Source organism: Panthera tigris, chromosome E2 (assembly GCF_018350195.1).
Source record: "Panthera tigris isolate Pti1 chromosome E2, P.tigris_Pti1_mat1.1, whole genome shotgun sequence".
Classification (NCBI taxonomy): domain Eukaryota; kingdom Metazoa; phylum Chordata; class Mammalia; order Carnivora; family Felidae; genus Panthera; species Panthera tigris.
In genome coordinates, this window is record NC_056674.1 from 42,816,732 (window position 1) to 42,840,891 (window position 24,160).

The 24,160-nt window shown below is 55.3% G+C and overlaps 1 protein-coding gene across 4 annotated transcripts; it reads left to right on the plus strand.

Annotated features, from left to right (window-relative positions):
• Positions 1–5,699: 5,699 nt before the first annotated feature.
• On the plus strand, positions 5,700–23,778 carry RIPOR1 (RHO family interacting cell polarization regulator 1). Of its 4 annotated transcripts, none has more exons than XM_042970319.1 (22): positions 5,700–5,795; positions 13,948–14,074; positions 14,191–14,343; positions 14,516–14,594; positions 15,208–15,231; positions 15,327–15,380; positions 15,514–15,666; positions 15,768–15,831; positions 15,923–15,966; positions 16,044–16,169; positions 16,606–16,754; positions 16,830–16,959; positions 17,043–18,563; positions 18,643–18,764; positions 19,633–19,765; positions 20,025–20,160; positions 20,269–20,430; positions 20,699–20,857; positions 20,988–21,184; positions 21,275–21,358; positions 21,472–21,562; positions 21,704–23,778. In XM_042970319.1, the coding sequence occupies exons 2-22, from the start codon at positions 13,971–13,973 to the stop codon at positions 21,799–21,801; spliced, it is 3,783 nt and encodes a 1,260-aa protein (XP_042826253.1). In that variant the 5' UTR covers positions 5,700–5,795; positions 13,948–13,970; the 3' UTR covers positions 21,802–23,778. The 4 variants fall into 4 exon arrangements, with proteins under 4 accessions (XP_042826253.1, XP_042826254.1, XP_007090356.1 ...); XM_007090294.3 differs by lacking the exon at positions 5,700–5,795 and adding an exon at positions 13,010–13,130 and having other exon boundaries at positions 18,646–18,764; XM_007090293.3 differs by lacking the exon at positions 5,700–5,795 and adding an exon at positions 13,012–13,130.
• The last annotated feature ends 382 nt before the right edge of the window (positions 23,779–24,160 follow it).

The following is a 24,160-nucleotide window of genomic DNA, read 5'->3' on the forward strand; positions in this document are numbered from 1 at the left end:
GACATACCTACGAGCCTCTATGTCCTCCCTCTGGAGTCGTCATCTGCCCCCACTATTCACTGAAGTGTTCTAGCAAGGTATGGCACCTTGGGCCCTCTCTTACTTGACCTCTTAGTGAGCCAACTGACCATTGTCCCTTCCAAAAGCTGTCTCTACTCTAGACCCCTTTTTCTTCTACCCACATGTTCAGCTGCCTTCTGGATACCTCCTCCTGGATGAATGGTCTCCAGACCCCTCAGATTCCACCTGCCCAAACTGACCACAACACCCTCTCGCTTACGTGACCCTCTAGGCCTCCCCACATCATTGAAAAACACTATAATCCACCCATCACCCATGCCCCAAACCCCAGCATCATCTGGGCTGCCTCCCTCTCCAGACACCACATCCTATCAGTCACCAAGCCCTGCATTCTGCCTCCTGAACATCTCTTGAATGTCTCCTTCTCTCTGTCCCCATTGCTCCCACCTGGGCGCAGGCCACCATGCCTTGGCTGGAAAATGGTAGTCGCTTCATTGCTGCCTCTACCTCCCCTCTCCATATACTGCCTAAGTGAGTTTTAGAAAGCATAGATAGGACCACAAAATTCTGCAGCTTAAAGCCCAGGCTTCTCATCACCCAAGGGTAAAATCCATCATCCTTAGACAATCCCCAAGGTCCCTAATGACTGGCTCCATCCCAACACATACACAATTCTCTAGCCACGTGAAGCTTTTGCTCCCCAAGAGCACGGGGGACAGCTCCTCCCTCCTGTGTCTTGAACTCTGTTGTGCTTTCTGCCCAAGACACTTCTCCAAAAATCTACCCTCCACCTGCTTAGGGAGCCCCGACAATTTTCCATGCTAAGGGCCCCTTCCCTGCAAAGCCCTTCCTAACTAGCATATACTCACATTCTCTCTCATATGCGCGCGCGCGCACACACACACACACACACACACACACGCACACACACACACTCTGTCTCTCTCTCTCTCTCTCTCACACTGGTGACACAGGAGATACAGAGACTCAGGGATATAACTGCCCTGACTGACAGTGAGCCCCCATGAACACCGACTGGATGGCCTCACCTCTGGTCCCCCTACTTCTTCAAGGACTGAGCATATAGCAGGTTCTGCTTGGTGAATATCTGGCAAATGAATGAATGACGCACATTCTGTTCAAGGCATGTGGCCACAGGCACAGTATAGGGCAGGCTTCTATTCTGTCCCCTCACAGAAGGCTGGGGAGTGAAGTTGCATACCAGAGAGCTGTAGCCACAGAGGCTGTGGGCTGGGGTGAAGGAAGCCTACATTTTTCTGGGTTTGGGGACGTGAACTGCGTTACTTCTGAAAGTGGAACTAGCTACACCATACGTGAGGACCTAGGGCCCACTGTGGTTCTCACCACCCTCTGCTATTAGAGGCACTTTTCTCAGGCCAGAGCCCATCCATTCAGGAATGTGAACTTACGGTGCTCATGGTTAGAAATGGTGATGGTTTGGTGCTCTGCCTGAGCTCCCAACCCAGTGCCAAGCAGAGTATGTCCTCAGGGAATCATGGCTGACACAGAGCCAAACTGATTGGGATTCAGTGAGCTGAGTTGTAGCTCAGACTCTGCCCCTTCCTAACCACAGAACCGTGGAAAGTCCCTGCCTTCCCTGAGCCTCAGGTGGCTCTTCTGTGAAATGGGTTTCAGCTGTGTCCTTCCTCATGTGGCTCATGGTGGTTGGGGAGAAGCCTGGGAGACTTGCAGCACCCCATAGCCGTCAACTACTATACCTTCTTCAAGGCACCTAGGCAGGGGGAGGGGCCAGCTGAAGGCTAAGGTGCCCCATCTGCTCACTGTGGCCCCATCCATGCCTGGCCCTTGTGGTCACAGGATGAGAATCCAAGCCTGGTCACAGACAAGGACAACAGGCAGTGACGGGTGCTCAGAAGAGTTGAGTGGGAAGCCAGAGGACACAGGTTTCTTGGAGGAGGTGACATTTGAATCTTTTTCCAAGTGGATAAGGGGAGGAGCATCCCAAGTAGAAGGGAAGCTGAGACAAGAGGGAAAGGCTAGACAGTGGGGACCACGCTCAGGGAGCCACAGGTAGGATGGTGTAGTGGAACCAGAGCAGCAAAGGCTGGCAGGATGCATGGGAGAGGAGTAGGTGAGGTCATCTTAGTCCAGACCTCCTGGGTCTTAGAGGCTCCACTACAGAGTGTGGACTTATCCTGAAGGCAATGGTGAACCAGAATGACCTGATTTATGATTTAGAAGATCACCCCAGCTGTTAGGTGGAGAACAACCATAAGGGATAAAGGTGAAGGCAGGGAGGCCAGAAAAGATGGTGGCCCAGGCCTAGATACCAACTGTGACCATGTAGAGACGTTGCCAGACACAGAACAGAATGGCTGCGAAGGACGAGGGAATTATCCATTAAAAGTGGAAATTTTGGGGCGCCTGGGTGGCTCAGTCGGTTAAGCAGCCGACTTCAGCTCAGGTCATAATCTCGCGGTCCGTGAGTTCGAGCCCCGTGTCGGGCGCTGTGCTGACAGCTCAGAGCCTGGAGCCTGTTTCAAATTCTGTGTCTCCCTCTCTCTGACCCTCCCCCGTTCATGCTGTCTCTCTCTGTCTCAAAAATAAATAAACGTTAAAAAATTTTTTTTTAAATAAAAGTGGAGATTTTGAGGGTGCCTGGGTGGCTCAGTCGGTTAAGCGTCTGACTCTTGATTTCAGCTCAGGTCATGATCTCAAGGTTTGTAGGTTCAAGCCCTGCATTGGGTTCTGTGTTGACAGCTCAGAACTTGCAGCCTGCTTCAGATTCTATGTCTCCCTCTCTCTCTGCCTCTCTCTCTCTCCCAAAAATAAACATTAAAAAAAATATTTAAGTGGAAATTTTGGGGGTGCCTGGGTGGCTCAGTAAGTTAAGTGTCCAACTTTGGTTCAGGTCATAATCTCACAGTTTGTGAATTCAAGCCCTGCCGTCGGGCTGTGTGCTGACAGCTTGCTCATAGCCTGGAGCCTGTTTCAGACTCTGTGTCTCCCTTGCTCTCTGCCCCTTCCCCATTCATGCTCTGTCTGTCTGTCTCTCAAAGATAAACATTTAAAAAAAATTTTTTTTAAGTGGAAATTTTGGGGGCACCTGGCTGGCTCAGTTGGTAGAGCATACATCTCTTTAAAATAATTTTTTTATGTTTATTTATTTCAGGGGCACCTGGGTGGCTCAGTCAGTTAAATGTCTGACTCAGTTTTGGCTCAGGTCATGATCTCTCGGTTCATGAGTTCAAGCCCCCCATGGGGCTCTGTGCTGACAGTGCAGAGTCTGCTTGAGATTCTCTCTCTCCCTCTCTCTCTCTCTCTCAAAATAAATAAACGTAAAAAAATTAATTTAATGTTTATTTATTTTTGAGAGAGACACAGAGACAGAAAGTGAGTGAGGGAGGGGCAGAGAGAGAGGGAGACCCAGAATCTGAAGCAGGATCCAGGTTCCATGCTGTCAGCACAGAGCCCAACGCAGGTCTCGAACCCACGAACCATGAGATCATGACCTGAGCCAAAGTCACTCAACTGACTGAGTCACCCAGGCGCCCAGAACATGTGACTCTTGATCTTGGGGTAGTGAGTTGGAGCCCCATGATGGAGGTAGAGTTTACTTAAAACAAAGAATTTTTTATGGGGCACCTTGGTGGCTCCGTTGGTTGTGTCTCTCTGTCTTCGACTCAGATCATGATCTCATGGTTTGTGAGTTCAAGCCCTACACCGGGCTCTCTGCTGTCAGCACAGAGCCTGCTTTGGATCCTCTGTCCCCTCTCTCTACTTCTCCCCCCGTTTGCGCTCTCTCATAAATAAACATTAAAAAAAAAACTGAAAAAAAAGTGGAAATTTTCTGGAAGTGGAATTACAGAATTCTAGAATGAGAAAGAATTCTTTGGACAGTGCTCTGGTGAGGCCCTACAATCAGTGCTGCCTCATCAAAGCTCTGAGCAGTGTCACAGGCACAGCTCTATTTCACCGCCACCCCAGGAGCCAGCAAGTTCCCAGCCCTCAGTGCTCAGTGGGTGTTTGTTGAATTAATTAATAAACAGAGTACTTGAAGTGGGAGGTGAGGTGCGGGGAGGGAATGAATTTGAAACACGTCTTGGAGGATGATCAATAGGACTAGAAGGCTGAATGAAGGTGGGAGTAGGAGAGGGGACGTCATGGTTCATGCATTTACTCATTCCTTCACTGGCTCATCTGACAAATATTTCTTGAATTCCCACTACAAGCCAGGGACAGTGGTAATGAGGACTTCCATGATCCCTGCCTCCACAGAACTTAGAGACCCACAGTGAGGCAGGTTTAGGCACATGGGCCTACATGCTGCCTGGTGGTGATGACTGACATGAAGGTAGGAGTCCACAGGACATGGAAAGAGAAAGTAACAAGAGAATCTTCAGAGAAGGCGGTCAGAGGATGCCTTGCAGAGGAGGTGGGCAGGGACTAACTGGTGCCGGTTTTGAGAGCTGTGGAGAGGTTGAGTCTCTGGCTCAGGTGGGAGCTTGAGTGGAGGGCAGTGCTTTGCAAATATGAGGATGAAGGAAGAAGAGTCCCCCAGGGGAAGGTCATGCGATCTGGCAGGTTGACCAGAGGCTCTGGAATAGGAGAGGACTCTGAGTAGGGAGGAATGCTTGGGGCGCTCAGCAGTGGATGGATTGAAGCCCTGGGACTGGATGATGTTGTGTGGTGAGGAAATAAAGAGAACCCAGTCCCTGGAAGCAATCCCCAGGTTCAAGGACTGTAGAGAAAGGTGTGGTGTAAAGGAAGGCAAAGAGGAGGGGCCGGGAGGTGGGAGAACTGGGAGAGAATGAGGTGTGTCTCTTAAAAGAGCTGGTGAGGGAGGGGACCTCTGTGTCCCTGAGGGCCTCTACCCCCTACCACTAATTCTGGGTTTTTAAGACCAACCCTGTGGGTGCAGATAGTCAAAAACCTCTCAAAGTCCCTCAACCTGCTCCCGGGTATGTCTGTGCTCCCTCTAAAGGTAAAGGACTACGGGGTGAAACCCTTCCGGTACGGGCCCAGAGCTCTCAGCTCCACCTCAACCCACTGGAGGGGAGAGTCAGTATTCCAGTCCCCTATTGGGAAGGACTGGCTCTGGCCCCCTTTGGCCAGCATGTGCCCCAAGCCCAGGTACCCAGACCCTCCCGCACTCTGTGAGCAAGGCCTGAGGCTCCCCAGAGCTAGTAACCAGTGAGTAGTGAATGCGCGGTCAAGTATCCAATGGCTAGGCTTCAGGACCCCTTGTTCCCGTCCCCGAAACTGGCCCTGATTCTTTCCTCCAACCAACCCAACCCAGCAGTGGCTGCTCCGGGATGGTCATAGATAGGAGGGCCTGAAAGATCTCTGGAGACCACAGATTCTGAGAAGGGGGATAGGCAAGCGGGGTTCTCCGGCGCACCCTGTTTTGGGATTTGCGTGGGAAGGAATGGGACTGGCTTTGCAAGCAGCTGCCCAATTCCCGCGAATCCCGAGCGCTAAGAACTCCCACCGCCCTAGCGTCGTCCAGGGCCCCGCCTCCCCGCAAGCTGGTGGACCCCGCGGGCCACTGGCCTGCCCCGTTACCCGAGAGGGCGGAGCGAGCCGTGGGCGCCTCCTTGGGTCCCGGAGCCTCCCGAGCGCAGTGGGTGGGGCCCAGCGGGAGGGGGAGGAGCGGGGTGACTGGGCGGCGGGCGACTAGCGGAGGGAGGGGCGGACGCCGGCGGCGGGGACAGCGGCAGCTGCGGCGCGACCAGGCCGGGAAGGGACGAGCGCACGGAGAGCTCGAGGTCCGCGCAGCCCAGCGCAGCCATGTGAGTGTCACCGCCGTTTCGGGGGGCCACGGGCCAGGCGGGGGTCGGATGCGGCGGTTCGGGTGCCTCCGCATCGGTCCCGGATCTGCTGCCCCGGCTGCGGCCCGGTCCCACGTCGCCCCATCCCCCGGACCCGGGCCGCGTTCCTCCCCTCCCCCCGGGCGCGGAGGACGCCCACAAAAGCCGCCGCCTTTGGGCCTGACGCGCGCCGCGCTGCCTTCTTCCCTCCCAAGGCAAGGCCCAGGCGGCCCTTGCCCCGGGGCTCTAGGGTGGGCCGGGCCTGAGGGCGGGCCCAAGACGCCTGTCTGGGCGCTGGCAAGGGCGCTCTCCGGGAGCCCCCGCTGTCCTCGCTGGGTGCGGGGAGGGGAAAGGATGAGCTGGGAATGGAGAGGGGGCGACGAGGGTTGCAGGCTAGCCTCGGAGATGAGCTAATCTTCCTGGACACACCGGCCGGCCTAAGCGGATTTGGGGCTCGGCCCGAGGTGGCCGATCCTGGCCTGTGGCCCGGCTCTTTGCCCAAGCGGCTGAAGCTGATCGCCTTGGCCGGGTGGGGGAACAGACCCTGTCCCTGGGAATGGGAGGCTGATGCATGGTCTCTGCAAGCAGCCAGGCTTGGGCACCCTGAAGAACTGTTTGGGGGAAGGAGCTGCCTACCAAGGCTAGGGATCTGGCTGTCTGCCCTCAGCACCCCCTGTCCTCCTCTCCCTGTTGAGGCCTCAGTCCAGCCAGTTCTACTGGATTAATCCTAATTCAGGTCCAGACTGGCTGGCAGAGCACCTACTGTGTGCAGTCTAAATATAACAAACATAACAATAAAGTTTCTCCTGTCACCATCTGTGGGACCTCACCCCGGGCCTGCAGCATTCAGCACCAGCACAGCTTTCTGAGGAGGGTTATGACAATCTGGCAGAGGCTGAAAAAGAGGCCCAGAGAGGTTAAGTAGTATTCTCAAGGTCACACAGCTGATTTAGGGAGAAATGGGAACTAGACCAAGACCTCAAACCTTGCCATTGCACTACCACCTTTGTGGCACAGAAGGGGTGTGGAAAAGGAGAATTAGAGAGTGAAGTACAAAATACTCCAGTGGGACAAGGAGGCTTGGCTTAGCTTCCACTTCCACCCACCCGTTCTGGGTCCTGTGAGGCAACAGCCAGAGATAGAGGCCTGGATTTGAGTGGGGGTGAGGAGAGCACGCAGGGGGCCAGGCTGGGTCCACCCTGGGTGGAAAGGCAGGTGAAGAGGGCGCGGCTCAGTCAACCCCTGCCTCTCACTGCAGCTAGGCTCGAGACTCCCGACCCTTCCAGGCCTGGCCCAGGGGAAGCCACTCGGCTTCCAGCGCGCCGCCAGCCACCAGCCTCCAGCCAGGGAATGTGACCAGCTGACCAGGGAGGGGGCCGGCAGGAAGTGAAGCCACCGGGAGTCTCTGCTTGGTTCCGGGGTGGGGGGTCCCAGGCCGCGCGCACACCCCTCCCTCCGGCTCCGGCAGCTGCGGCATGACGTCAGCAGCCGGGTTTGGTGGCAGTCGCTATGGAGACAGGGACAGGTTCAGTAGGGACCCCATTCTCCTTGCAGCCTCCCCTTGCCCAGGCTATTTTTAGTGTCTGTTTACCTCTGTCTGGGGCAGCCCTGCTCCTGGGCGGGGCTAGATCGGGGACTCCTGGCTAGGCTGCTGGACCCTCCTGGCCTACCACTGAGCTGGGCAGTGCAGGTGGTGGGACCTCCTGTCCCACACAAGTGCACCACTTTTGGCATGTAGAGGGTTTTGGGGGCGGAGGAATCTGGGGCCATGCAGGCAGTCAGGGTTCCATTCCTTGCTGCCTGACGCTGGCTGTGCTGCTGGCCCCATAATCTTTGGGACCTGAGATCTGTCCCACGTCCAGAACAGACTTCAGGGCTGGTATGAGGCCAGCTTCCCCCCACCAGTTAAGGTGGGCCCTCTACTTAGCTCAGAGGAGCTTAGCAATTTTTCTTTTCTCCCCTGCAGCAGGGAAGACCCTGCCTCCACCCCCCTGAAATGGTCACTTAGACGGATATTCTGATGGTCATTTTCGCAAGAGTGTGGACCAACAATTACACATTGGTGGGACTAGGGAATTGGTAGCAGCAGAGCCCTAGTTAGAGAGAGAAAGAAAACTGTTGGGACAGTTAGCCTACTCCGAGTCTAGTCTACCCACTCAGTCCCAGAAGCCCAGGGGTCCTCACCCTACCCTATGCTCAGGGAGCAGAACTCTACTTGATGATATAATCATAAAGTGGGGGAAGGACAAAGAAAATTGTAAATGGAGTAGGGGAGTTAGGGTAGGCACAGACTTGAAATCTATCCCTCCAACAGCCCAGGATCTGCTCTTCCTGTGTCCCGGCAGCCCAGTTCACTCAGCTCCGAACTCATACTCAGCCCCCTCCCTCATCTCTCTGGTGCGGGGCCCAGAGGGCACAGCAGTGAACCCAGCAAACAGGCCCCTGCTCCCAGAGTTCACAGTCTGGTTGGGAGACAGATGCTAAAGGAGAACTGACAACTGAACTATGTGGCTTCCAGGATCAGAGGAAGGAAGCTATGAGGCGCCTAAAAAGGAGGAACCAACCCAGGGCAGGAGGAGGAAGAACCCGTAGGGTAAAACTTGAAAAAGGAGAGGGAATTGGTAAGGCTGACAGTATGGGAAGAGGGTATAGGAGCAATGGAGGCTGCTGCTGAAAGGCTGAAGAGCCTTGTAGGTATCGAGAGAGGATCAGGGGCACCTGGGTGGCTCAGTTTGTTGAGCGTCTGAGCTCAGATCATGATCTCATGGTTCGTGGGTTCGAGCTCCTTGTCAAGCTGCCTGCTGACAGTGTGGAGTCTGCTTGGGATTCTCTCTCTCCCTCTCTCTCTGTCCCTCCCCTGCTCATGTGTTCTCTCTCTCTCTCTCTCTCTCTCTCTCTCAAAAATAAGTAAACATTAAAAAAAATTAACTATAGTAATAAAAAGAAAATTTTAGAAAAAAGAGAAAGGGTCACAGTAGCTGGAACAGAAAGACCATGAGAGAAGAAGGGGACTGAGTAGATCAGTGGTAGAAGGTATATGAGGGAAGGAACAGAGCCTGAAGGTTATTTGGGGTCATGTCAGAGAGCCTAGACTTTATCCCTGGAATAGGGGGTCACCCATGGATGTTTTGCAAGAGGCAAAAGAGAGGGATGTTAGCACTTAAGAGTCCTGTGGTTGGACTGCCTGGATTTGAATCCTGACTCTACCACTTACCAGCTGTGTAATCTTGGGCACATTAATAATTGTTAACAACAACAGTTAATATTTGTTTTGTGTTTACAATGTGGCAGTGTGTCCACCCGAACTTCCCTACCCCACATACAATTTTCACTTGCCCAGATGCTCCCTACAAGTGCCTAGAAAGAGAATTATCTCATTTCATCTTCCCAGCAGCCCTGTGAGGCAGTTGCTGTTGTTGCTGTTGTTAGGCTTATTTAACAGAGGGGTATCTGAAGCCCAAAAAGGTTAAGAAATGCCTTGCCCAAGGTCACAGAGCTAGTTAGCCTCACGTTTCTCATCTGTGAGATGGGGCTAATAGGACTGACCCCATAAGGTTGTTACCAGAATTAAATGAGACGCTGTTTGTTAATTAAGCACGGTGCTTGGCCTATAGAAAGCACTTGACAAATCACAGTTTTTGGCACTGTCAGATGACTGGAATTTTAAGAAGAGCACTGTTGTTATTGAATAAAGAATGGGAGGGGGGTGTGCACCAGACTGGCTCAGTCGGTAGAGCATGAGACTCTTGCTTACTTACAAAAAAAAAAAAAAAAAAAAAGTAGGCAATCATGTAAAATAATGCTGGATACCCATAAACAAACAAACAAACAAACAAACAAACAAACAAAAAATAATAGATCATTGTGGATTACAGTGGAGACAGAGAGCTGATTGGGAAGCTCCACTAGGGTTCTAGCTGAGAGTTGGTGACTGTTTGGACCCAATTTCTAGCTATGGGGATGGAGGTGAGGGGACAGATTCCAGAGTGTGTGGCTGAGTGGAGAGAGGTTGACTGGGAAGAGTCAAGTTTGAGAAGGAAATTGGTGAATCCAGCTTGAGGACTTCAAATTCAACACACCCCTAATAGCCCACTCTGCATTGTTGCTTAGCTTCTGGGGAGGCAACAAGCAGGCAGTTGGATATATAGGCCTGGTGCTCAGAAGAGCTGTTTGGGTGAGGAAGAGATAAGGAAGCTGGCGACATTTCGAGGGCATTGAGGTGTGGGAGATGTACCCAGCCCAAGAGTGAGGAAGATGAGGCCAATTCCGGGATGATGAGAAAGATGAGATCTTCTGTGGGAAAGTAAGATGTACAGCCAGAGAGATAGGTGGAAAACCGGGAGCATGTTGTTGCCTCTTGAAATTCAAGGAAAGAAAAGGCTCAAAGAAGAGAAAGAGAGCCACAAAGTGAAAAGCTTTACTGAGATCAAGCACGAGAAGGACTAAACCTTGGACACTGGATTCAGCAACAGGGAGGTCACTGGTGACCTTGTCCAGACCAGTCAGGGGAGTGGTGGGTGTGGAAGGTAGCCCAGGGTGGTAGAGGACTGCGTAGTTGTGGAGAGGAAATCAAAGTAGACATCTGTCTCTTCGAGAAATTTGATTATGAAAGGGCCAAATGGAGCGATGGATGGGGTCACTGGGAAGAGAAATGGGGTCCACAGAGGAATAATTTCTTGTTGGAGTTTTTTTTTTTAATTTTTTTTTTAATGTGTATTTATGTTTGAGAGAGACAGAGACAGAGTGTGAGCGGGGGAGGGGCAGAGAGAAAGGGAGACAGAATCTGAAGCAGGCTCCAGGCTCTGAGCAAGCTGTCAGCACAGAGCCTGACGCAGCGCTCCAACTCACAAACTGCGAGATCATGACCTGAGCCGAAGTCGGACGCTTAACCGACTGAGCCACCCAGGCGCCCCTCTTGTTGGAGTTATTAAAGCCAACTTTATATTAAAAATATCTACAGAGAGGGTGAGCGTCCAAAGTGTACAGCTCAATCCATTTTCACAAGGGAACATACACCCATCTAGGACCAGGAAATAGAACCCAGATGAGGAAATATGGAACATTACCAGCCCCCTGGAAACCCTCTTGTGTCCCCTTCCAGTAACTACTCCCAAAGGGTAACTAGTATTCTGACTTCTATCACCATAGATGAGTTTTGCCTGTTTTTGAACTTCATATCAAGGGAACCATACATAGGTCCTCTCTTGTGGTATTGCTTCTTCTTTATGTCTGTAGGATTCATCCATATTTTTGTGTGCAGATGTATACTGTTTGTTCTTTTTGTTGTATAGCATTCCATTATCTACTGATGGGCATTTGGGTAGTTTCCAGGATTGTTTTTGTTTTTTATGGGCAAGTGACTTGAACTTGTTTAAGGCTTGCGGAGGAAGTCTGAAACACTCATTGTCTATGAGAAGGAAGAAAGATGAGTAGGGCCACACGTGAGGATTTCCTGGGTGGGAAATGAGAACCTGGCTGAGGTTGAGAGAATTGCTCTGTGGTTCCAGCTCAGCTGCTGTGCAAAGACCTCTGGCAGCTCCTGCCATTGTGTGCAGGTGTAGAGAAGGCAGGACATTGGGTCGCCCAGGGTTGTTTTCTGCCAGGTAGGAGAGAAGCACAGAGTGCTAGGCATATTAGCAGCAGGTGAGCTATGGAGTGTGGTGCCTGTGGATCTAGGCTGGGGAGAAGGATGTGCAGGGGAGAGAAGGATGTGCAGGGGAGAGAAGGATGTGCAGGGAAGAGAAGGTGGGAGGGAGCTGGCAGAGAGAAAGGAAGCAGAGGCCAATTGTGAGCTCTGTGCAGGATGGTGTCTGTGAAATTCCGGGCTGTATCTCTAGTGACTGGCACATGTTTGGCACAGAGTTGCCACTCAGTGAATAGTTGAATAAATGAGCTGAGGTTTCAAGAGGTCTGAGGTAGAAGACAGTGTAGGTGGGGGTGATGCAGAGAGTCTTAAGGTTGGCATCATTGTGGTTGCAATTTAGGAAAGGGGCACTCCAGAGCCGGTGGGGGGGGGGGAGGTCAGTGTGGGGCGTGCAGACTGGGATGGGAGCAGAAAGGTCAGTGTGGGGCGTGCAATCCACAGGAATACATAGTTGCTAGTGTAGGGTGCAGAGCACCTGGTCTTCAAGGAGAGAGAGGAGGATAGCACATTTCAAACTGGGGTCCTTGGGTATCTTGCATCTGATTCTATAGGGGGGTGGTGGACTTGTTGGAAATGCTGACCCCTGGGCCCACTCCAGCCTCTTGGGGAGAAAATAAGCAGAACTGAGCAACAAGGAGCAGGAGTATTTATGGGTTGAGGGAGCACCCAGCCCTTCCAATGCCCACTGGAGTTTGGGCATGATCGCCTCTATTCAGGCTGGAGGTGGATGAGGGAAACTCAAGGAAAAAATACTCAGGGTGGGAAAGGGCCAACACCAAGGGGATTCAGCCATGTGAGCCGGTGGCCAGAAGGATGGGGGCCTCGCCGTAGGATGCAGCTTCTACCAGAGAGGTAGCCCTGGCTGGGCACTGGGACCTGATCCTCTTCCCTAGGGCCTGAGGGTGGGGAGGATGTGCCTAGAATGATCACCTCCTCTGTGGATGGGGTAGTGCATGGGCTATGGGACTCTGAACCCAGTTCCTTCTCTGCTTCCTTCTTGGGGCAGCAACACATAATATGAGCTTGGTCCAGTCCCACACTTTTAGCCTCTTTCTCTTCCCAGCTTCCCAGACCCCTCATGCTCAGTGCCTGACTCTGCCCTCTATTGGCACAGGCCATCCACTCGGCACCCACAGTCCTTCCTTCTACTCCCTCAGCCCCACTTTCCAGTCTGCATACTCAGAACCCCAACTCCCAGCCTTGTGTGTGCTCAGCCCTCTAATACCCCTCAACAGCCACTCTACGAGCCCCTTATTCTAACTGCATCCAATCCAGCCTCCGCTCAGGGTCTTCATTCTGTTTATCCCTCCTTATTCACCGCCGGGCTCAATTCCCTTTACCCAAACTCCGAACCCCACCTGAGAAGACCCACTTCAGTATCCTCCCCGAAGGGAGCCCCCAGTACCCCTCCCAGAGGCCGCTCAGTCTGAGCGGTGCCCCCGCCCAGTGGTCCAGCCGGTCCCGCCCATCCCGGCGGGCTGAGTCAGGCGGCAGGAACTGGGCGGGGGGCGGCGGGGAGGAGCTGAAGCCCGAGCCAGAGTCGCTGGGAGCAAGCGCGGAGCCCAGCTCGACCAGCACCTAGTGGCCCTGGGCCTGTGGGGACGTAGGGGTGGGAGGGCAAACGCAGGGGGTGGGGAGCTGTCCTGGATCTACCATGAGTGCCAAGAAGAGAGGTAGGACCCGGCCTGAGGCTGCGATGGCTGCGAGGCTGGCCCCAGGGGGTGCGGGCTGGACTCTGGGGGACAGGGGCACGTGTTTCGCCGGATCTGGGTGGGGGTCTGCGGAGGATCCCTTCCCGCTAAGGGCGCGGGCGAAGGAGTCCATCTATGACTAAGTTTCCAGGCCTGAGCCGCAGGAAAGTGGAGGAGGCAGGGCACTTCTTGTCGCTGCCCCCGACTCTGGGAATCCCCAGGCTGCTGGGCTCTGGCATCCCCGGTGGGGGCTGGAGGGGAGCAGTTTACACGGGGCGGGAGGGTCGCGGGAGCCAACCTCGGGCCTGCCGGGCCTGTTGGGCAGCTCCGCTAGGCTCAGAGCGTTCACCTCGCCAGGTGACCTCCCGCAGCCTCGCGGGGTTGGAGCGCGGGAGCTCCTGGTCACTGTTGCGGAGATAGGGGGTGAGGTCAGGGGCAGGGCTGGGGAGCCCGCCCCGCCCCCGGGTAAACAAGCGCTTCCGCACATTCTTCATGCGCCCCGCCCCTTTCCTGCCCCTTCCCAGCCAGGGGCGGGGGAGGGGGGTCCCCGCGCGACCCCCCTTCCTGCCCCGGGACAGGCGGAGCCTGCACCTCTGCAGGAAGTGGGGGCCGAGCCCAGGCCACGCTGAGTCCGAGGCCGAGTCGCCCGGCCGCCCTGTCATTAGTGCTGGGGCCGGCAGGGTTGTCGGACTCCCGGCGTCAGGCGGTATCCGGCTGGACTAAGATACAGAGGCTGGGCCTCCGGAGGGGGCTTCAAAAGCCTGACTGGCGCTGGACACCCGCCCTCGCCACCCCCCAGGGAGCCCCGCGCGGACTCATTCCATGATGTCCCTGTCGGTGCGGCCGCAGCGCCGCCTGCTCAGCGCCCGGGTCAATAGGAGCCAGTCCTTCGCAGGCGTCCTCGGCAGCCAGGAGCGGGGCCCCAGGTACGCAGCAGAGCGGGGCTAATGGGGTCAAGCGAGTGTGACGGGGCTGGAGCTGGGTGTGCAGTGAGGGATTGGGGATCCTTCTCATACCTTTCTGAGTGTGGCCTCTTCTCCAGGAGCTTCCCGGCCTTCAGTCCCCCGGGGCCCCCACGGAAGCCCCCAGCGCTCTCCCGAGTGTCCAGGATGTTTTCCGTGGCGCACCCAGCCCCTAAGGTCCCACAGCCTGAGCGGCTGGACCTGGTGTACACTGCGCTCAAGCAGGGCCTGACGTAAGGAACGCCTCCCAATGCCTTATCCCAGGACTCCTCCCTAAGCCCTCATCCCCTTCCTGCTAGTAGGAGCCTTCCCCAGTCTCCTATCTTCTTTCCACTGCTTGCTTGTACCCTGGGCAGCTGGAGGCTGGAAAGGTAAGCTAATTCTTGCAGTCACTCCTTTCCCCAGGGCCTATTTGGAAGTGCACCAGCAGGAACAGGAGAAACTCCAGGGACAGATTAGGGAGTCCAAGAGGAATTCCCGGCTGGTAAGTAAAGGGTTGACAAGGATGCCCTGGATTTAGCCCAGTTGTGACTAGAATACGGGATATCAGGAAAGGCTGGGCAGGTTTCTAGCCCCACCTTCCCCAGGTTTTGTACGCTTTCTGTCTGGGACTCAGTATCTGCCCATTGGAGCTTTCAGTGGGGTGGGTCAGACCCCCCCCCAGACGTGATGACAGGAAACTATATTGTAGTAATTCTGATAGAGAGTCATGGTTCTTCTCTGGAAACAGGTCAGGGCTTCCCAGAGCAGGAAACGCTTCTGCTGGGTCTTGAAGAATAGGAGTTCCCTGGTAGAGGGAACCTCTTCCTAGGGGTTGCAGGAAAGGGAGTGGGCCCGGGGAAGGGATCCCAGGGGAAGAGATGGGGGGATGGGTATGGGAGGGGTCTTGAGGACCAGACCCTATGTCACTAACATGCACCTAAGGCCAGGCATGAGGGAAGATGGGTCAGTCCATACTTTGACTGGAGTGGCTGTGGCCTGCGGTATGAGGGGGAGGAAGGCTGTGAAAGAGGAATTAGATGGGCCTGGGTAGACATGTGCCCCTGCTGGAATACTTCCCATGCCTCCTAAGTGTCCCCTCTCATCTTCCCCCGCAGGGCTTCCTGTATGACTTGGATAAGGTAAGTGTGTAGGGAATGGTGACAGAAGAGTTTGGCTCATTGGGGAGGGTAAGGGCTTGGGGCCTCCGGCCCCTCCTGACATACCTCTCCCTCAGCAAGTCAAGTCCATTGAACGCTTCCTGCGACGGTTGGAGTTCCATGCCAGCAAGGTATATGTGCAGCATGCACATGTGTGCAGTGTGCACACAAGGCGGGTGGGAGATAGGGGGATGCTAGGTCCTGGGTGAGCAACCCCAGCAGTGAGTTTCAATTCCCCCAATATCACCCCACTCACCTGCCCAGATTGATGAGCTGTATGAAGCATACTGTGTTCAGCGGCGTCTCCGGGATGGTGCCTACAACATGATCCGTGCCTACAGCACTGGGTCTCCAGGGAGCCGAGAGGCCCGGGACAGCCTGGCCGAAGCCACTCGAGGGCATCGCGAGTACACAGAGGTGAGGGATGGGTGTCCAGAAGGCAGAGGCACAGGGTATAGCAGAGCTGGTGAGAGAGGACTGGTTCTTGATCCGCTCTTGTCCCTGCCTACCCCTCCCAGAGCATGTGTCTGCTGGAGAGTGAGCTGGAAGCACAGCTGGGCGAGTTCCATCTCCGGATGAAAGGTACTAAGTGATGGGGACAGACTGGTGCTAGGGAGAGGGGATTGTGTGCCTGAGACCCCTCACCATGGCTCATCTCCTCCTCTACTCCTAGGGCTGGCTGGCTTCGCCAGGCTGTGTGTGGGGGATCAGTATGAGGTATGAGAATGGCAAGGAAGGGCTGGAATGAGAGGGTCACAACACCAGGGGCTGCCTCATCTTGCCTGTTCACCTAGATCTGCATGAAATATGGGCGTCAACGCTGGAAACTACGGGGCCGAATTGAGGGTAGCGGAAAGCAGGTGTGGGACAGCGAGGAAACCGTCTTTCTTCCTCTGCTCACGGAATTCCTGTCTATCAAGGTGATGCGTCTGCCCAGGACCACAGGTCAAATGATCCTGTGACTCCTTGACCCGTGAACCCCTCATGACCCTAAGACCCTTACCCTGTAACTCCCAGCTGGCTTCATGGCTCTGTGAATATGTAATCCCCATGTCCTTCATAACTCTGTGATTTTCTTATGATCTTTTAATCTTGTAAATATTTGACTCCCTAAACCCTCATGAGACTGTGACCCCCATGGCCACAATGACCTTAGACCTCTGCAATCCACATGCTCCCAGGATGCTTCAATCCTCCATGGCCTCATCACTCAGAGAATTCCAATCCCTGCAACCTTGTCATAGCCCTATGACCCTGTGACTATCACATAACGTCTATGCATATTCAGACCTCTGATCTCCCACAACCTCATGATCCCTATACCCTTGTGACCTTATGATGCATTCTTGGCTACAGGTGACAGAACTGAAGGGTCTGGCCAACCATGTGGTTGTAGGCAGTGTCTCCTGCGAGACCAAGGACCTGTTTGCTGCCCTGCCCCAAGTTGTGGCTGTGGACATCAATGACCTCGGCACCATCAAGCTCAGCCTGGAAGTCACATGGAGGTTGGTGTTGTTGAGTGGCTTGGGGACAGGACCAAGGGGCCTGTGGCACCTGCTAAAAGCCTCTTACCTCCCCAGCCCTTTCGACAAGGATGACCAGCCCTCAACTGCTTCCACTGTCAACAAGGCCTCCACAGTCACCAAACGCTTCTCCACCTATAGCCAGAGCCCACCAGACACGCCCTCACTTCGGGAACAGGCCTTTTATGTGAGTCACAGGCCAGGCTTAGGCCCCACCATCCTCCAGGGGCTCCCTGGGGTGGTCCTGAAGCACCCTTTCCTCTCTCCCAGAATATGCTGAGGCGGCAGGAGGAGCTGGAGAATGGGACGGCATGGTCCTTGTCATCCGAATCTTCAGACGACTCATCCAGCCCCCAGCTTTCAGGCATTGCCCGCCACTCTTCAGCTCCCAGGCCTCTGGTGCAGCAACCTGAACCTCTGCCCATTCAAGTCACCTTCCGTAGGCCTGAGACCCCCACCTCTGCACCTGTGGATGAAGAGCGGATCATGGCCCCTGCCCTGGCCAATGGCCATGCCCCCTATAGCCGGACTCTGAGCCACATCAGTGAGGCCAGTGTGGATGCTGCCTTGGCTGAGGCTTCTGTGGAGGCTCTGGGCCTAGAATGCTTAGCTCAGGGACCTAGCCTGCCTGCACACCTAGATCCCACCCATGGGGAGCAACCTGGTCCTGTCCCTCCTGCTGTGGACCCTTGCCATTCTGCCACAAGCCTTACCCTCAGTACAACAGGCCCCACCCACATATCTACAGACCCTGCTTTGTCTGCACACCTAGATTTGGTTCACAAGATCACAGACTCTAGCCCTTCTGAACTGCCAGGCTCTACCCACACCATCAGAGGATCTACCTATAATGACATCAGCCTTACCCAAAGTGCTCCAAGCCTCACTCATATTACCACAGCTTCTACCCACAAGCCCATGGTCTCTACCCTCACCACTACAAGCCCTACTCCCAGTGCCACAGCCCCAGTCCAGACCACCACAAGTCCCACCCACAAGCCAATGCTTTGCACCCTCACTACTGAAGGTCCTACCACCAATACTACAGGCCCAGTCCAGACCACCACAAGCCCCATCCACACTACAACAAGCCCTACCCATACCACTGCAAGCCTCACCCAAACCACTATAAGCCCTGCCCACACTACTGCAAGCCCCACCCATGCCACTATAAGCCCTACCCATGCCACTACAAGCCCCACCCATGCAAGTACAAGCCCTGCTCACAAAGCCAGGATGTCAACTCACACCACTACGAGTCCTACCCCCAAGGCTAAGGACCCAGTCCAGACCACTAGGAGCCCCACCCATCCTGTCACAAGCCCCACCCTTATAACTGTAAGCTCTTCCACTTTTCTAGACCATGCCATGCTTCCCAGCTCCTCTGCAAAGGCAGACCCTACCCTCCCAGGCACCAACACCCAGTCCTGTAGCTACCCATTTTCCACTCCTTGCACTCAGGCAGACCCCGTAGCCCCCAGCCCCTCCTACCCAAGTCCTGCCTGTTCCAGTTGCGAACCCCTCACAAGTCCATCCCCAGATTCCCCAGAACCGGACCTTCAGAGTCCAAGTCCCCCTCTCTCACCCGTAGCCCCTGTGGCCCAGCATTTAGACCTTAGCCTGGCTGTGGCCACTCAGGCCCCAGTTCCAGGAGCAGCTGGAGGGGCTGGGGATAGGAGGCTGGAAGAGGCACTAGGGGCCCTAATGGCTGCCCTGGATGACTATCGTGGCCAGTTCCCTGAGCTGCAGGGCCTAGAGCAGGAGGTGACCCGGCTGGAGAGTCTGCTCATGGTAAGGAGGGCCAGGTGGGCTGCAGCAGGGAGGGCAGCAAGGCAGTGGGCGGTAGCACTGACTCCCTTCCCAACCCCAGCAGAAACAAGGCCTCACTCGCAGCCGGGCCTCCAGCCTTAGTATCACTGTGGAGCATGCCCTGGAGAGCTTCAGCTTCCTCAATGAGGATGAAGATGAAGACATCGATAGTCCTGGAGACAGGTGAGGGGGAAGAGGTGAGGGGAGTGCCAAGTGAAGGGGAAAGGCCAGAAAGGGGAACAGGTGAGGTGGAGCCAGGTAGAGCACACAAGGAGAGTGGCAAGACTGGAGGTGGCAGGAGGGGATACACTTGCCAGCAGGTGCATCTGTGTTTGACACCCCCACCCCTCACCCCATGTAGTCCTCATGTGTCCCTGATGCCTGTTTCCAACCCCATCTGTATCCCCAGTGCTTCTGACCTCCCTCCTTCTGGTCCAGGCAATGCCTGCCTCTCCTGCTGGTCCCCATCAGCTTGTGATCCTCCAGCTCCTCCTCTTTCCCTTGGACTCACCTTGGACCTACCCTATGAACAAGCCCTTTTGGTGCCTCTCCATGCACCCTGGGTCCCTCAGCACCAACCCCCTCTGTCTCAACCCAGGTTTTCCCCGAGAACCCAGCCCCTTGGCTCTCTGTCCCAGAGTGGCCTTTGCCAATTCCTGGTTAAGAGTCCTGCCTGGCCTGTCCTCTCTCTGCTGCTGCCCAGGTTAGGGCCCTGTGCCCTGAACCCTTTGGGCCACAATCCCTTGGAGTCCACATTATATAGACCATCCCGCCTGCAACCCTACTCCCAGCCATCCCAACCCCGGTGGCCCTGGTGGTCCCAGAAGTTGTAGCTGGAGGTGGGAAAAGACAGACGAACCCTGGAGACCCCCACTAACACCTGTTGGTCGTAGTCTCTTCCTCCTTCTAGAAGTCCTCCGTGAACTTACCCATTGTCTGTTGTCTGTGTATCGTCTGCTCTTCCATTCTGGGGGGGGACCTTAATAAAAATAAACTGTTGACCACATGATGATGTGTGCTCCTGGGGTGGTTGACCCCCTTTTTCTCTCAGGCCCCCAACCAGCCTGGAGCCTGGGGCTGAGGACAGCCTCGACTTACCCAGTGCCCGCCCCCTCAGCACGGAGTGTCCAGCTCTGGACGCTGCCTTGGTCCAGCACCTGTACCACTGCAGCCGCCTCCTGCTGGTGAGGCTAGTGGTATTCTCCACACCCTCCTTTTGTAATCCCCTACCCCAGGGAGCCCTGCACTTCAATACTGACCCTCCATGCCTCCTCTGACTTCCACTCCCCACTGCCCCAGGGCTCTAGCATTTGGCTCTTGCTGAGTGGAACACCTCCCATACTCTGGCTTCCCCCATCCTCTCCATGCATGCTGGGACTTGTAGTCCCTGGGCTCCACCCTCCCCAAGCTTCATCCTGAGATAAGGCCATCCCTATTCTCCAGAAACTGGGCACATTTGGGCCCCTGCGCTGCCAGGAGGCATGGGCCCTGGAGCGGCTGCTGAGGGAAGCCAGAGTGCTAGAGGCCGTATGTGAGCTTAGCAGACGATGGGAAGTCCCTGCCACCTCTGCCCAGGAAGGTAAGGGCTCTGTCTGCCCTGAAGCTCCTCCCTTACCTAGCCCCATCTTCAAGCCTGTCTGCCCACCTGCCTGCTCTGTTGCTGATGGTTGTCTGCACCTCCTCGTAGTGGTGCAGTTCTCAGCCTCTCGGCCCAGCTTCCTCACCTTCTGGGACCAGTGCACAGAGGGACTCAGCCCCTTCATCTGCCCCGTAGAGAGAGTGCTCCTCACCTTCTGCAATCAATACAGTGCCCGTCTCTCCCTGCGCCAGCCAGGCCTAGCTGAGGCTGGTGAGTGGGCTGCCTACCTGCCCCCTCTTACCTCCTTTGTTGGATCCCTAGTGATGGGATCTCAGGAAAAGCCAGGTCAGCCTACACAGACCTGCTGAGCTGAGCAGTGGGAGGAAATAATGAAGGCTTGTTTCTTTGCATGGAAGGACCCAGAAGGGTAGGGTTTGGATGGGGGGGCCCCTGGACCTGAACCTGGGATGGGAGCACTCTTCCCTCTAAGGGTCTGGCTCCACCCAAACCCTGAGGCTTGCAGCACTGCCTCCCACAGTGTGTGTCAAGTTCCTGGAGGATGCCCTGGGGCAGAAGCTGCCCAGGAGGCCCCAGACAGGCCCTGGAGAGCAGTTCACCATCTTCCAGTTCTGGAGTTATGTCGAAGCCTTGGACAGCCCCTCTATGGAGGCCTATGTGACTGAGACCGCCGAGGAGGGTGAGCCAGAGGCCCTGATCACAAAGTGGCCTGACTCTGTGGGTGTGGATGAGAACATGAGTATACAAGACCCTACCCCACAACGTTCCTTGCCCTGCTACCTTGTCCCAACTCTCCTTTCTTCTTTCAGTGCTACTGGTGCGGAATTTGAATTCAGATGACCAAGCTGTTGTGCTGAAGGCCCTGAGGTTGGCTCCTGAGGGGAGACTGCAAAGGGATGGGCTTCGGGCCCTCAGCTCCCTGCTTGTCCATGGCAACAACAAGGTCATGGCTGCTGTCAGCACCCAGCTCCGGAGCCTGTCACTGGGCCCCGTCTTTAGGGAAAGGGTGAGAGTCAGGCAGGCCCTTCTTGAGGAAAAGGCTTGGGGTCCCAGGCTCCCAGTGTCTGGCTAAGTCTGCCCTCCCACCCTTATCCAGGCCCTACTGTGCTTCCTGGACCAACTCGAGGATGAGGATGTACAGACAAGAGTGGCTGGTTGCCTGGCCCTGGGCTGCATCAAGGTAATGCCTGCCAGCCCCTGCACTTCATGCCCCTTCCAGTTCCCCCAGCCCTGGGCTGTGGGCCTTTCCCACCTGCTCCACTGGGCCCACCTCAATGTTCCCTCCCCCGGTAGGCTCCTGAGGGCATTGAGCCCCTGGTGTACCTGTGCCAAACAGACACAGAAGCTGTGAGGGAAGCCGCTCGACAGAGCCTGCAACAGTGTGGTGAGGCTGGGGGATGGGAGATACAGGTCAAGTAGAGTTCCATAACAGTTTGACTGATGGGAGTAGGAGTGAGTGGAGTCACGGATGGGAGGGCCGAGATGGGGCTAGGATCGCTCCTAACCCCATCCTTACCCATTACAGGGGAAGAGGGACAGTCTGCCCATCGACGGCTGGAGGAATCACTGGACGCCCTGCCCCGCATCTTTGGGCCTGGCAGCATGGCCAGCACAGCATTCTAAATTTCCTACCCACTGGCTTCCAGTGCCCCTTCCTCTCACTTTCAGGGCTCACCAGGCACTGGCAGGGAGGGTGAGGGCTGGCTCCAGACACCTCCCCCACAGATTCCTATCAATGAAAATCTAATATATTCTTCTGTTGCCCTTGGGTTGGTAGAGTCAGTGCCTGCAGTCAAGTGCCTCCCAGCCTCGGCTCAGCACACTTGCCACAAATCAGTGTCCTGCCACATCCCTTGGTTTTATATTTTATTTACAGAGTTTTACAGAAAATAAAAAAGCAAAATGCCTTTCCTACATGGCCTGGCCTGGTGCATTCCTGACCCTCTGCTCCAGCACTCTCTGGCTATGGCCCTTCCTGACCCTGGTCTATCTGCATTCCAACTGTGTTTTGGCCCTGGAAATTCAGGTGGAAGAGAGCCCAGAGACTGAAACTGGGGTTGCAAAACAGCAGAGGAAGAGGGTAGTGGGTATTGTTGAGGAGGTCCAGTTTGGATGCTTGGGGGTGCCCTGGGCCTGGAAGCTATGGGTCCAGGCTGGAGCTGAACTGTGGAGTTGGCCTAGAGAAAGCCCAAAGGTCCCAGTCCTGAGAGTGGCTCACTAGCAGCTAGCATGAGGTAGCCTGCAGACAGAGGAAGCTGGCAGGATAAGGCACGGTAAGAGCGTGAGCTTTTGGCCAAAAGGGGGCAGCAGAATCCCATCAAGGAACACGAGGCTTCTGGGTCTTCTCTCGGCTCAGGCAGCTTCCTATGGAGGTGGCTGAGCTGAACCCAAGGAGCTCCTTGGGGGCTGGGTAGTAAGAGAGAGGAGATTCTTGCAGAGGGGAAGAGCTGGGGCCTAGGAGGCAGGAAACTCAGGCAGCTGCCCTGTGATACTAAACAGCAAGTCCTTTCTCTCCCCAAGCTGCCTCTCCTCTCTGTAATAACAAATCTGACTGAACCCTGTGCGCTGCCCCCAGGCCCCCCAACAGGCAGACTGCTGCTTCGGGAGGCAGGGCTCCAGGGAAAGGACTCACATCTTCCTAGAGCTACCTGGCACGTGAGTGTGTTAACCCCAGAAGGTTAAGAATTCTATGGGGGGGGGGGGGGTGGAATTTCAGAATGGCGGGCCTGTTTCAAAGAGGGCCCGAGGGAGGCCCACACCCAAGGCTGGACAAACAGGCTCTCTACCCTTCCTCTGTCCCTCCAGAGCTTTCATCATCCAGGGGCAAGGGAAACAAGGACTTCCCTACTCCCTGAACCCACTCTGTTGTGGTGCCTGTGGTGGTAGCACAGCAGTGTGACACTGGGGAAAGTGTGTGTGCCTGCACTTTAGAGGAGCCAATGAGGTGCCAATAGTCCCCCGGGGGGAGGTGGGGGAGGGGTGACCCAGATCCCCAAGGGAGCCCTGCTCCCCAGTGTTTTAGAGCTGTGTATGAGGAGGTTAGGCTGGGCCCTTAACCACCTGCTGGGGAAGCCAAGCTGAGCAGAAAAAACGGCCAACAGGAAGGAGCACAGGAAACACCTGTGTGTGGATACAGGTGTCTCATTCCAGAAGCGTCGGGGCTGGAGTGGGGGTGGTGGCAGGCAGACAGCCCTCAGCACATGACACAGCTCTATGCTCCCTCTATAACTATGAAGGGTGGCATGGAGGGATGGTGGATGTTGTGCAGCTCAGCTTTTTGGATGGTTGGCTAGGGTGGCAGGGGGTGGAGAAAGCAAACAAGTGATAGAGACCAAGCCAGCACCCAAAGTTGGCCACAGTTTGGGCCTGCCCCAAGAGCCCCTATAGGAAGAGTACAGTCCCAGAACCACCCCAGGGAGCCTATCAGGCCTGAGGCCCCACAAGAGGCCCACTAGTGGGGCAGGACTATCCACTTGGATCCAAATTTTAGCCTGTGTGGTCAGGAAAGAGGAAGTGAACATTCACTGGCCAGGTCCTGGGAAAGTGCAGACAGGGGTGACTGGGCCAGGATGAGCTCACAGCTCAATCCACTGGAGAGCACAGGGCCTGGGCAAGAAGTAGAGGATGGAAAAATATCATCCCAACCAAGGGTTAAATGAAGCAGTCACCAAAAATCTGAGCAGCCTGCTTTCCAATGCTGAGAAGGGATAGGGCCCCTAACTCTGTCCTTTACAAGGAGAGTCCCAAGGCCAGAGCCTAGTATTCAGCTCTAGCTGAGGGTGAGTGTGAGGGTCAGGATGAGCAGGAGCCAGAATTAGGGCACTGTGAGCACAGCCAGGTACAGGTGAAGGACTATCAAGACCAAAGCAAAAAAAAGTCTCAGGCCTTTGTCCCATCAAGCCTACCTAGCTTAGAGCAGTGTGGATCAATTCCAGAACAGCCACTCGACCCCTCTCCATTAACGCCCTGATGTCAGGCTGAA

Bases quoted from the DNA above. Each gene is read 5' to 3' on its own strand.
- RIPOR1 (XM_007090293.3), top strand. The intron at 14,075-14,190 runs GTACGCAGCAGA...CCTCTTCTCCAG, and splicing joins AGCCAGGAGCGGGGCCCCAG to GAGCTTCCCGGCCTTCAGTC. The intron at 21,359-21,471 runs GTAATGCCTGCC...CTCCCCCGGTAG, and splicing joins TGGCCCTGGGCTGCATCAAG to GCTCCTGAGGGCATTGAGCC.